The sequence below is a fragment of the Notothenia coriiceps genome, unplaced genomic scaffold (genome assembly GCF_000735185.1).
Source record: "Notothenia coriiceps isolate Sejong01 unplaced genomic scaffold, NC01 NC01_scaffold00037250, whole genome shotgun sequence".
NCBI classification, from domain to species: domain Eukaryota; kingdom Metazoa; phylum Chordata; class Actinopteri; order Perciformes; family Nototheniidae; genus Notothenia; species Notothenia coriiceps.
Window position 1 is genome coordinate 4938634 of NW_011369951.1, and position 12532 is coordinate 4951165.

Below are 12532 nucleotides of genomic sequence, written 5' to 3' on the forward strand. Positions count from 1 at the left end.
GTCGTGCGACCCTGCTGCTGTACTGGCTTGTAGTTCGTTTATAGCATAACGTTAGCATTTTGCTTCTGGCGACTAGATTTAGGATTCAAAAATTATAAAAGTACGGTTGACATATGGAGATTATCCGGCTTAACAAAACGTGATCCCTCTCTTAAATGTGTGTCAACCACAGACCTTATTTCGAGCTATTTTCCAAAATCCTATGGAGAATTTGCATTGGTTTTTGACGAAGGACCGGAAGAAGTTTACTTCCGGGTTTAAGGACGCGTCACTGCGGCTCTCTATTCTTGATGTTTAGCTCGGATGACGGCGCGTATCGAACTGTTCTGATAAAAACGACTCTGTAGCTCGTTGTCTACCTTGCTATGATTGTAAAGTCATGTTTGTATTTTTACAACGTTATGTTCATGAGTTATTCATCCGCGAAATTCGAATCTGTCAATAACTCAGCTCAGAGGGACGTGCATGTCCCCTCGCTCTGAGTGTTCTCTTGAGGTGTCTTCACTTATGTGAAACCCTTTATATGCCTACAGTCTATGTGTGAAACCCGTGCCTATTGCCAAGCACTGATGTTATATCTTTATAATTAAGGCCAAGATCAAAGTAAAATCGATGAACCACTCCATTGTTGTGGTTTCTGTGTTGCCGTAGCAGCCGATCTGACCAGGAAGCACTAAATGAAAAGTTTTGCGAGATCTCCCAAAACATTTCCTTTTTGTTCAAATTTTTTTTTTTTTCTTCTCCATGTCCCCTAGGGGGCTCCGTATAAAAGACACCTGATGATAGATAAAGCTTTTAAGATATCTTTGGAATTACAAGAGAGAGTCGTTGAGACCAGGGATGTAATGACAGGCTGTAATGCCCTCTCAGAGCCTATGTTGATAAGACTATAGCGTAGACGGCAGGATGAGGGCTTTCCTATTTAGGTTAAATTGAGAAAATATTCGCCGTAAGTGCGCAGGGACCGTCTACAAAGTGTGACGCCGAAACGAAATTATACCAACATATTTGCCTGCAATACAATTCTGCCAAAAATACTTCCCCTGTTGTACCATGCAGTGCTACCAAATCCACTTCACACATGTATGGTGTCTCGTTGGTTAAAATACACAAATGGTTTTAGGAAAATATGTATTTGCCACATTTTTGTTAATAGTTTATGGAAAAAGTGCAATAACTTTGCCGTGATACAGTATAGTGCTACCAAAATTATTCTAGACTTAAATGGTCTACGACTGGTTATTTCATAAAAGTTATCTGAGAAAAATATGCTTTTTCTGTGAGTTAGACATTTTACAAATGTAATAGACAAATATGATTATAGCGCGAGGGACACATTTCTTCGATATCTCAAGGAGATAACAAGGCTGTGTGGACACAGTAGGACTGCACAGGGGCCATACTTCGGTTTGATGGTAGCCATGTGCGAGTAAGCACAAACTCCCTTACTAACATTTGCGTAAGCCCTTTGTTGTAAAGAAAGGTAGGCATTTTTCTTCAGAAAGCTCTTTATTTTATTCAAGGTTTTCTCATATACATAGGCAAATGAATATACTCTGTATTTAAATTAATCGTAATTATACAATATGTTAAAAGAGATACACAATCATGAAAGTCATCACCATTTCCTGTGTTTCAGTCCTGGAAGCCATATTGTGCTAGTGCTCCAAAGGGGAGCAGGCCTCGAGAGTACTCCTTTTGTGTTGTTCAGTTTTATTACCTGCACCTCACATTACAACATCATATAAAGAGTATGCCTGTGTGCTACGAAGCAGGATTTGTGGTTAGCAAGTTAACTTCAGGGTTGTTTAAACAAGTGCCATGAACCTGAGATGTAAACAAATGAATGCAACAAATAATGTCCAGGCTACCTACAAAAAGACAATACAGTCAATCAGCTGCAAAATGTATGAATAATACGTTTGACTTACTCAGGATATTGATGACCCTCATTAACATTATGAATGAATGAGTTGTGTTTTTTCTAAAATGTAAATGAACAACATACTGCAGAAATACTTACGTTTTCCCCCTGACCCATTGTTGACACCTATATACTGGCCATCAAATAATTTCCTCTATGTCACTTTGCATTTCATAGCTATACATTTGGTCAGTAGGTAGACATGCTATATCCTCAAATACAGGAGCATAGCTGCTAAAAGGAAGGTGCATATTTAAAATATTTCCCCATTGCTCAAACATACTAGAGGGAACACTCTCAGCTTTATCCTGACCTGCATCAGAAGGACAGGTGTGCTTTAAGAATGTGCTGACAGGTATGATGCCTTGTTGTCTGAAGCTGCATGCAAACTGTCCACACTCAGACTCCGAGCAGGTGAATGTGCTGTCTGTTTCACTGTCAGAAGAGCCATTGATCAACGTGTGGGACTTGGTAGGTCCAGACCTCAGGGATGCTCGATGTGACATTGTTTTGTCCTGAGGAGTGTTTAGTTTGCTAATTTCTTCAAGAGTGAGGCATTGTACAGGATCCAGGAACTCTAGTTCTACCAACCTTTTCTTGTGACAAAGTGGTGCATACTGTAAATCGATCTTAGTCAACAACTGCTTATTTAAGAAAGCAACATCTTGTGGCTTTGTCTGACATGTTGCCCTCTCTTCACTGGAGTGTTCTTTCTTAAATCCTGCTAACAGTCCCCTCAGATCTCCCCTCCGCTTTGGATCAACTTTCACACACTTTGTGCTGTACAGATGCTTGTGCCAGCTGAGCGTCAGTGAGGCAGTGTCTGAATGAAGTTCACTACAGATGCTGCCGATTTCATAATACTCCAGCTCACTGTTTGGCACTGGCAGAACACTTGACAAACTTGCATCACCGTAAAACTCCACATTCAACCTCGGCTGATCTGCCCTTATCGGGACGTTTTGTTTCTTGTTTTCTGAATCTGTGAGCGTTCTGTTGTCGTCAAAGCAAAACACTACATTGCCAGTCCCTTGCTCTGTTTTCTGTTGCGAGTTATCAGTCTGACCCTCTGCTTTGTGACGCCTCACTTTGTAAACGGCAACACAAATTCCTATAATCACAAGGATGGATATCAGAGGAAGAATCAAAGCTAGGAGCCACAGGTGCACGCTGCCCTGGGCCTCAGGGCATTGATTACGGCTCTCTGTTGTAGAGAGGCAGATATCACAGGCATGGTCAGAAACATTATGTAGACAGACACAGGATGTGTTCTGCTCAGCACGTCCACACCCACCCAGACGGTTTTGACAGAGTGCAGAAGGACAATGCCGTCTGGCTGTGTCCTCCTCAGAGCAGGGCGAGGGGAGGCAGACAGTTGGAGAGCTGCAGCCCGGCTTGATAAGAGTCGAACTTGGCCTGACTTCTACCATCTCACTGTGTCCACTGAGAGGCAGAGTGTAACCGCTCACAGTGAAGTACTGCACACATCCAGTGAACCCTGCATAAAGAGATGAAGACAGATATGCATGTACGTTTAAAAATACAGGTTGTAATATAAGAGTGATCTTAAACAGCAAAACTTGGGTGCTTGGTCCTAATTTAAATAATCTGCTGCAAGTTATTACTTAAATGATGATGAAGCAACAAGAGATAACGAGAAATGACTGACTATATAGTTTATATAGATAGAGATAAGACCCTGATCATCTGAGGACACCGCCCTAAAATGATCTATCTTTAGTTTACGCGCAACAAAGATGATCTTTTCCTTCAGATTTGACCTGATTAATCAGACTGTTGGAACTTTGAATCACCTGTCACAGCTGCACCAAGAATAATCTTTTCCACACGAACAGGAGAGAGATCCATCCTGTGCTCAGTGATGTTTAAGGCTGATGTATTATCTAGAAGCAGAAAGGTAGTCTGTCCGATGCTGAGCAAAGCGAGGACATGCCAGACTCCGTCAGCCACAGGAGAGTCCAGAGGGAACTCTGACTCGTGTCCTGACAGTGTATCTTTGAAAATGTACACAGGCCTTCTGTCTTTTATCTGTATTAGACAGAAGGAACAAGCTATTACACACTTCAAATATATGTAGTAATATATGTATGTAATCTCTGGATAAATGTGTTCATGCCTACCTTTAGCATAGAGAATCCTATCTTTTCAACAACAGATATTAAGACCCCATCTTCTTGGGTCTTGAACTTGATTTCAACCACTCTTTGGTCTCTGCTGTTTTCCTCTTTGTTATCATCCAGCAATCCTTTCAGCAGATAGTCTCTCTTGAATCGCTCCTTTATGACATACTCAATGTATTCATTCCCATGAAATCGCAATACAAGCTCCTCTGACATTTCTATTGAAAAAGACAGAACATGTTTAATTTGTATAAAAAATAAGAAAATACATTTAAAATCAGCCCTGGGTATAAAAAGGTATATTTACCCTTAGCACAGTTGCTTCCAGTAAAAATGCTTTTGCACTCACAAATAGAATATGACCAAAGGTCATGGCACACACCGCCGTTTTTACATGGGTTGCTATGACATGGTGATGCTGTTATCCGAGGACACCTTCATGAAGCAAAAAGATTATGACAGAAATCATTTGTGGAAATGTGGACATAAACATAAGTAAACCTCACAGTTTATTCTTACATTGTAAAAATGTATTGTGCATATTAAATGATTACCTATTAAGGATGTTATATGTTGCTAGGGCCATTGAAGGTCTCAGCAAGATGCCATTCACATGAGTGTTACGAATACATCCAACAAAGTCATGGGTTTTAATCTGACCAGGATGCAGTAAAACAGATTCAAAACTATTGGTTCCTCCAAACGTCATGTTACTGCCAACATCTAGTGTTCTGAAAAGACATGAGATTAATCAACATCAAATACGACCAACAAGTAGGTTGTGTATTGTGTGTAAGTACTGATTACTATCTTACTGCTACCTCTTCAAGCTACTGCCATCACTTTGTGAAAAACAGAATCCAGTGTTCTCTTCATCTGTGCAGTTGTCCACATGCAAAGAACCCATCTGTTAAATGGAAATATTGCTTCTATCAGTCTATTTAGATTGACTTCTCTCATTTCAAAATGTAAAAAGCCAACTCATTAACATCGCGTATATGTATTGACATATACGAAACTCACATTCCCAATCCTCCTGGCAGTGACACTGTGGAAATATCCGTCTGCCACTTGTTTGTTTGTGTGTAGCCTCACAGGTCCAGAGCCAAGGTCATAAGAGAGATGTATGGCCCCATCCAGTATCTCCAGTGCAAAGAAATCCCTGCTGGATGATCCTCCAGGGTTATACAGGAGCAGAGACTTCCTCTGTACTGTTGCAAACTCTAGAGAGATTAAATTTGTCCTGCGATCCAACGGGGGAAACTCCATGAAGGACAGCTCCTCAAAGCCATAACTGTGCTCCTCACAATGGACTCCACTTACTCCTAAAATGAAACAGGCTGTTTGAATATTTTATCTCAGTCAGGTTGAAAAGTTTAAATTAAAAATAATAATTAAAGCTGCAAATTACACATTTTCACCTTCTTGAGGAAAGTGGTAATATAACATTAGTAACAATCTCATATTCTGTCAATTAAATGTAATGCCTTTAAGCTAACAGCCCATTAGCTAAGTTTAACAAGTGCAAGAACGAGTGCAAGAATGAACATTTTAAAAGGGGTTATGCTCCAGACTGTTTTTTCCTTTAATATGAGAAAATGGCCCACAATTTCAGACAGTTTATGGAAGAGTGTTCCACGCATATATGCTTATGACAAGGGACAGATAACATATAGAGAACGAAAAAAGAGAAACCTGGAAAAGTATCGCGGGAATCACAAATAATGATCCTCACAATAGCTTTCAATAAAGTTTCATGAGTTGGATTGTGTTGCTCTTTTACAAAGTCAGTGTCTTCGTCCTGTTCCAAGAGTCCGTGCTAAACTAACCTTACCAACTGCTAACTCTAGCAGGAAAGCAAATACAAATGTAAATGTTCCCATCTGATGAACTTGGGCATTAAAGCTCCCTCTTTATGCATATTTCTTACCAAAGGGACATTGACAAGAGAATCCAGTCTGTGAATTGGTGCAGCTGCCCTCAACACAAGGGCCTGACCTACAGTGGTTTGTTGGCTGCTCACACATTTCTCCTGGAAAACAAAACAAGCCCAGTTTTTTAAGAAATTCTGAAAACTATTCATGCATAACGTTTTTAAATATTTAAAAGGCTACCCTCAAATCCAGGCACACAGCGACAGTGATATCCATCCTGCGTGGGAATACAAGTTCCCCCGTTTTGGCACTTCACTTTCAGGCATTTGTCTTCATCAGGAGAGCAGAACAAGCCAGAGAAACCACTCTGACAGTGACAGTAGAAACTTCCTGGAGTATTCACACATGTGCCTTTATTTTTGCAAGGATTTGCTTCACATTCATCAGTGTCCTCTTCACACAGTTTCCCAGTGAAGCCAGCTGGACATGTACAATTAAAAATCTCTTTCTGGGGTGACACAAAGATGACTGCTGAACTTTCCAGGACAGCAACATCCCGGCTGATGTAAATGTTTTTGTTGCATGTTGCCCCGTTTTGACATGGGCTGGTGAGACATGGATCAGTTGTGATGCGAGTAATCGTCACATTGCTTTGAGCCTCCAGTAATTTCCTATGGCCTACAGAGATACCACTGGCCACCTCTTTGCTAAGATATTGACCGTTGTAATTTTTCGCCGCTGCCAATAGAAGGATCTCACTGCCAAGATGCTTGATTCCAAATACATGAGTCTTAGAGGCCTGAAGGTTAAACAGACTGTCTAAAGCTTTCACAAAGCGCAAATACTTATTAGACATAAACTCTTCCATCGAGGATGATGACACATAAAATAGTATGCAGCTGTCTAAAGTAGCATTAGTGAAACCTTTGTAGTTTACATAGATGCTGTTGTTGACTGGGAAGTGAAGCTGATCTGTAGCCTCGATAGTGATGTTTAATGTAGCCTCACCTTGAAAAGGAGATGACATCAGCTCACATGTGCCGTTAGGTATTGTAAACATATTAAGTTGTCTACTTTTGATGGCGCAGTAGAATGTATCAGACTCATCCTGATCTTCAGGATGGACGTTACCGATCAGGCCTCCATGGAAAGCACTGCCAAAGTATTTCACCTCGATGAAGATATTTCTAGGCAGTGAAGGGTTATCGTTCTCATCCATGATCTTGATGTGGATCATTGTTGTTGATGAAAGCGGAGGGACCCCTGCATCTCTAACGGCCACCAGGACTCGATAGGAAGAGATTTGTTCCCGATCGATAGTCCGTGTGGTAAATAAAACTCCATCAGGAGTCAGGGAAAAAGCAGTACCCGTTGAAAGGTTAACCAACCAGTAAGTAAAAGGTCCCTGGTTTGGTGGCAAATCAGAATCAGATGCATTTAAAGTTGCAATTAATGTGCCTTGAGGTTGATTTTCCTTCACTTGAGCCTCAGTGAGTGTGAGTATGGGAGTGTTGTCGTTAACATCATCAATAGTGACAATCACATTAGTAGTCCCAGTGGATGGTGGAGAGCCATTATCAGTGGCTGTAACAGTCAGATTATAAACTGGCCACAGCTCTCTGTCAAGTGTAGAGTTTACTGAAATAACACCACTTGATGGATCAATGGCAAAAGAGAAGTTTGTGTTTCCATTTTCAATACTGAAGAAGAAACTATTCCAGTCCAAGATAGAGTCCTCATCTAGAGCACTCACAGTTATCACAGATGTCCCAACTGGGCTATCTTCTTCAACATTGGCCAAATAAAGTTCAGAGGTAAAAACTGGTGCATCGTTTGTGTCGATGACACTGATGTGGACCAAAGCCTCGTCTTCATCCATGCCAGTGATAACACCAGAGTTCTTCGCTAGAATTTTCAAAACTACGTGACTGTTGCCTTGTTTTCTCAAACTGCCAGTTGTGTATATTTCTCCAGATTGTTTGTTAATTTCAAAGCCCATATGTTTGTTTTGACCAAACATCAAGTAAAACACCTGACCTGCAGAGCCTTGGTCATAATCTGTAGCTGTTATTTGTCCAATTCTAGTTCCAAGGGCAACATTTTTAAATACAGAAAAGCTATATTCTTTTTTTCTGAATATAGGAGTATACTCATTAACATCTGAGATGTGGATGACAACGTGTGCTAAACTAAATAAAGTATGACGACCATTGTTTAAAGCTTTGATTGTCAGATCAAACATTTGCTCTTGCTCATAATCAAATACATCCAAAGTGATGATAGTGCCATTATTTGAATCAATTGCAAATTTATCCACATGGCCAGCAATAAAAGAGTAGGCTATCTGTGCACCTGCATCAGCATCTGTTGTCTTCACAAATAGGACATTTGTTCCAATTTCAGAGTTTTCAGGCACTGATGTAATATACTCTGAGGATGAAAAGACTGGAGGATTGTCATTCACATCCATAACTACCACAGTAACATTTACCGTTCCAGTTTTAGAGACCCAGCCTCCATCCAGGGCTGTGATTTGGAGATAATAAATATTTTCTTTTTCAAAGTCAAGCTCTCTGATCAATTTTAACAGCCCAGATGCTTCTCCTACAGAGAACGGTAAATATTTATGGTCAGGGGTAATACAGTACATGATTGCTCCATTGGGACCATAATCCCCATCTTCTGCTAGAATTTTCCCAATTACCGATCCTGTCTGCAAGTCTTCAGGGACAGAGAAAATGACATCTGGCTCTCTAAAGCTTGGAGAAAATTGATTTCTCCCAGTAATTTCCAAAGTGATTTCACTATGTGATGACAAAGAAGGGAAGCCCTGATCTTTTGCAATAACTAATAAAGTGTAATACATATTTACACTCTCAACCAAAGAGTGATTTAACATTACTTTCCCATTGTCCGCTTGGATCCAGAAGAAATCCGATGCATTACGTCCATCCAAAAAATATTCAATACCAAGGCTGGTGTTACTGACATCCTGATCTATTGCTGTTAACTGGACCACCTCAGTACCAACAGCCATGTTATGCGGGATAGCAATAAGAGGCTTGAAAGCTAAAAACATTGGTGGGTAGGAGTTATATGGCTCTAATCTCACTGTGACTGTGGCAGTGCTGTACAGAGGAACACTGCCGCAATCCAAAGCAATAACTGTAAACTCATAGATTTCGAAAGCAGAATTATGTAACATCAATGGTTGCTTAGTATAGATCTCACCAGATGAAGCATTCATCCAAAACTGCTCATGTTCATGTTCTATAGCATATATGATCTCACAGTTCTGCCCCATGTCTGCATCTGTTGCAAAAACCTGCATAACAAACACCTCTTTAGCTTTTGTTTCAGTGAGTGCAATGCTGTAAAAAGGATTAGAGAATACTGGTTCATTATCATTGACATCTACAATGATTATAGTGACTTCAGTGCTGATGCTCCATGCTGAATCATTTGCATTTACTTTCAAGATATAATGATCTTTCAACTCCCTGTCCATAAGTCTTCCAACAGTGATGAAGCCACTAGTGAAACCAATATTAAATGTCAAATCATCACTTTGGTCAATTATGGAGTAATAGATTACTGCATTGGCACCAGTATCATCATCGGCTGAGGTGACTTGTAAAATGGTGTGTCCAACTGGGGAATCCTCAATGACCTCGGTAAGAAAAATCTGTGAAAAGCGAGGTGCGTTGTCATTCCTGTCTAAAACAACAACGATAACAGTTACGGTGTCTTTGTGAAGAGGGGTGTTTAGCTCTGAAGCTTCAACTGTTAAATTAAATTCCGGGATATGTTCTCTGTCTAAACTTGCTGTGGTACTCAATAAACCATTTTCAGGGTCAATTGTGAAAAAACCCTCTGTGTTTCCTTCTGTTATATTGTACTGCACTGTGCCAAAGCTGCCTGAATCAGCGTCAATGGCAAGAACATCACAGACCCAGGATTGTGGGTAGTTCTCAAAGACTTCACACCTGTACTCTGCTTGGGTGAAGTGAGGGAAGTTATCATTTATATCACTGATGTTTATGTGAATTTCTGCAAATGATGAGAAAGGAGGCGAGCCAGAGTCTCGTGCTTCTACCAACAAAGTAAACTCCTTTTTGGTCTCATAATCCAGAGGGTTCTCCACAGTCAAAACTCCACTCGCTTGCTCCACATGAAACATGTCTTCTAAGTTTCCAGAAGCTAGATAAAAAAAGACAGGCTCAGCTCTGATGCTTGCTGCAGAGACAACTGCCACTAACGTTCCGACTGGCGTGTCCTCAGAGAGAAAACCGCTGATGACACTCACATTAATCTCTGGAAACTCAGAGGCATTCTGAAACCTGATGCTGATCGTAGTGACATCAAATTTAGGATTTTCTCCAGCATCTTCCACATGTACATTGACAACGATAGCTTCCGTTCTCCAGAGACCACTGGAAGTGAATACAGTGCCGCTGTAGGGTTGGATGGAAAACAGATCTGAACTTTGTCCATATAACGAATAATGTAGTTCTGCGTTCATCTCAGTATCTTCATCCGTTGCTCTTAATGCACAAACAACTGAACCTGTAAGGGTAAAAAACATAAACTAAATAAAACTCAAGTCCATGTTATCCAGGGTGGAATAAATAACTGTCAAGTGGAAGTGAAAACTCTCACCTGGAGCCATCTCTGTGGGTACATAGGCCACATATGGGCTGTTCAAAAACTGGGGCCTGTGGTCGTTAATATCTCCGATGAGCACAGTAACCAGCACTGAGTTTGACATAGGCTGAGTAGGATGCTTGTCACTGCCAATCACCATCAACCTGTAAATGGCTACTGTCTCCCTGTCCAGGACTTTGGTTGTTAGCAGCTCTCCAGATGTTTCTTCAATCGCGAAAGGCACATCAAGGTTCTCCATCGAATACCTTAGGGTGTGTGAAAAGATGTTATAGTGTTCAAGGATTATGTATCGATCAATATAATATATATAGAATCTAAGAACTTTTCCAGAGTATCTTATGCAGTATAATGAGTAAATACTCAAGAAAGACCAATGTGTCAGAAATGTTAATCCTAATGTTACGCTACTATTATCAAGAAACATGATACCAAACAAGGTCACGGACAAAAATGTGTCTCTTAAGCAGAGGCGCGGGAAGGTATTTTGAGTGGGGGTGCTGAGGTGCTGAACTCTAGTGAACACTATTACGGGCAGAAGCTACAGTGGAATGTTCTACTACAGCAACACTCCCCACAGGAAAACACACAGTACACCCACGACTGTTACAATGAAGGCTCGATAATCAGCTCACGGCATATAGGCAGGGGTAAAGTGTTCCCCCCACCCCATTTTTTTAAATATTGAAGTTAAAAGCATCAATCTGGTGCACTTTGAGAGCAACATGAACTATGGATACATCTCTCAACATCCATATGAAACACAACTGTAATCAGATGTTATTTTTCTTTATGGATATTTTACAAATCACTCCCCTTTCAAACTGTATTCTTGTTTTACTGCCATATAGTATTTCATACCTGTTTTTCCTTTATTCTCTTATTTTTTTTATAACGATAGTGATCATATGAAGGTGTGCCGCGGAAATATGCTAATCTTTTGAATAATTTGTTTCCAAACCGTTTGAGACCCACTGAGTTAACTTAGACTAAAGTTAACTATCTAAACACTCAGAGAGTCCTTTAGCTCACCTGAGCCTCTCAGTCTGAGAGGAGAGGACTCTCCTCCAGATTGCTGTGGAACAAACAGCTCCTTATGTCCGTTAGTGCAGCTAGCTAACCAGATGCTAACAACACGGTCCCTGCTGGCACCGACAACTCCTGCCCCGCCTCCCTCCACGGTTCACCGTTCGGTTCTCCCCTCCCTCCTCTCCCCCGGACGGGGGAGACAGACTCGGAGCAGGGTGCCAGCTTGGCGGCCGAACATGCTTCCCCCCTCTCCGTCACCACAGCGCGGCGGCGAATAACATCGCGCTGCTCTCCAACTCGGTGGTGACACTGGTAGAGCGCAGACCCGGCGTCATGGGCGGGCCCCATGGGGCCGGGCCCGCCCATCCAGGATTTGGGCCCGCTGTTTTAATCAGGGCTGAATATAACATTTTAATTGTTTTATTATTATGTTTATTGTTGTTATTTGTAGGGCTTTGTCCTAATATTTATTTTTGTTTTAAACTATGTTGAAAGATTAGTATAATATCATTTTTTTATTTTGCTATGAAATTCTGAATGAAAGGCTGCGCACGAGACTGGTTTTTCGCTGGGTTAAATCGTGTGTTTTTGAGTGAGATGCGGCACAGCAGCCTGTCAGTTTACTCTTGCTAGGTTAGTTTGGCTATTATCATTTATATTTATCTGCAACAATGGATTTCAGGAAGTGGTTCATGAAAGGAATATGGCAACTCAGCGCCAGATGCAGGCACATTAGAAGACATCAGTTACGTTACCAACGAGCTAGCAAGCCAGCCAGGGACAAGGGAGGCTGGCAATCAATTATATTTTGAAGATAAATGGACTCTCAAGCCGGCTCTCTCACAAACTGCTCTGTGCGCAAGCAGACCGCTGCACAGTGTACACGCTTTCTGCCTCGCTCA

At 41.2% G+C, this 12532-nt stretch overlaps 1 protein-coding gene across 1 annotated transcript; it reads right to left on the bottom strand.

The window, feature by feature from the left end:
• Nucleotides 1–1515: 1515 nt before the first annotated feature.
• Nucleotides 1516–11978, bottom strand: LOC104967208 (protocadherin Fat 4). Its single transcript, XM_010796625.1, has 12 exons — nucleotides 11734–11978; nucleotides 10599–10849; nucleotides 9171–10505; nucleotides 6180–8099; nucleotides 5996–6097; nucleotides 5089–5390; nucleotides 4887–4972; nucleotides 4620–4796; nucleotides 4373–4500; nucleotides 4066–4283; nucleotides 3739–3973; nucleotides 1516–3422 (listed from the first exon to the last, which is right to left on the bottom strand). The coding sequence occupies exons 1-12, from the start codon at nucleotides 11976–11978 to the stop codon at nucleotides 2065–2067; spliced, it is 6357 nt and encodes a 2118-aa protein (XP_010794927.1). The 3' UTR covers nucleotides 1516–2064.
• Between the last annotated feature and the right edge of the window lie 554 nt (nucleotides 11979–12532).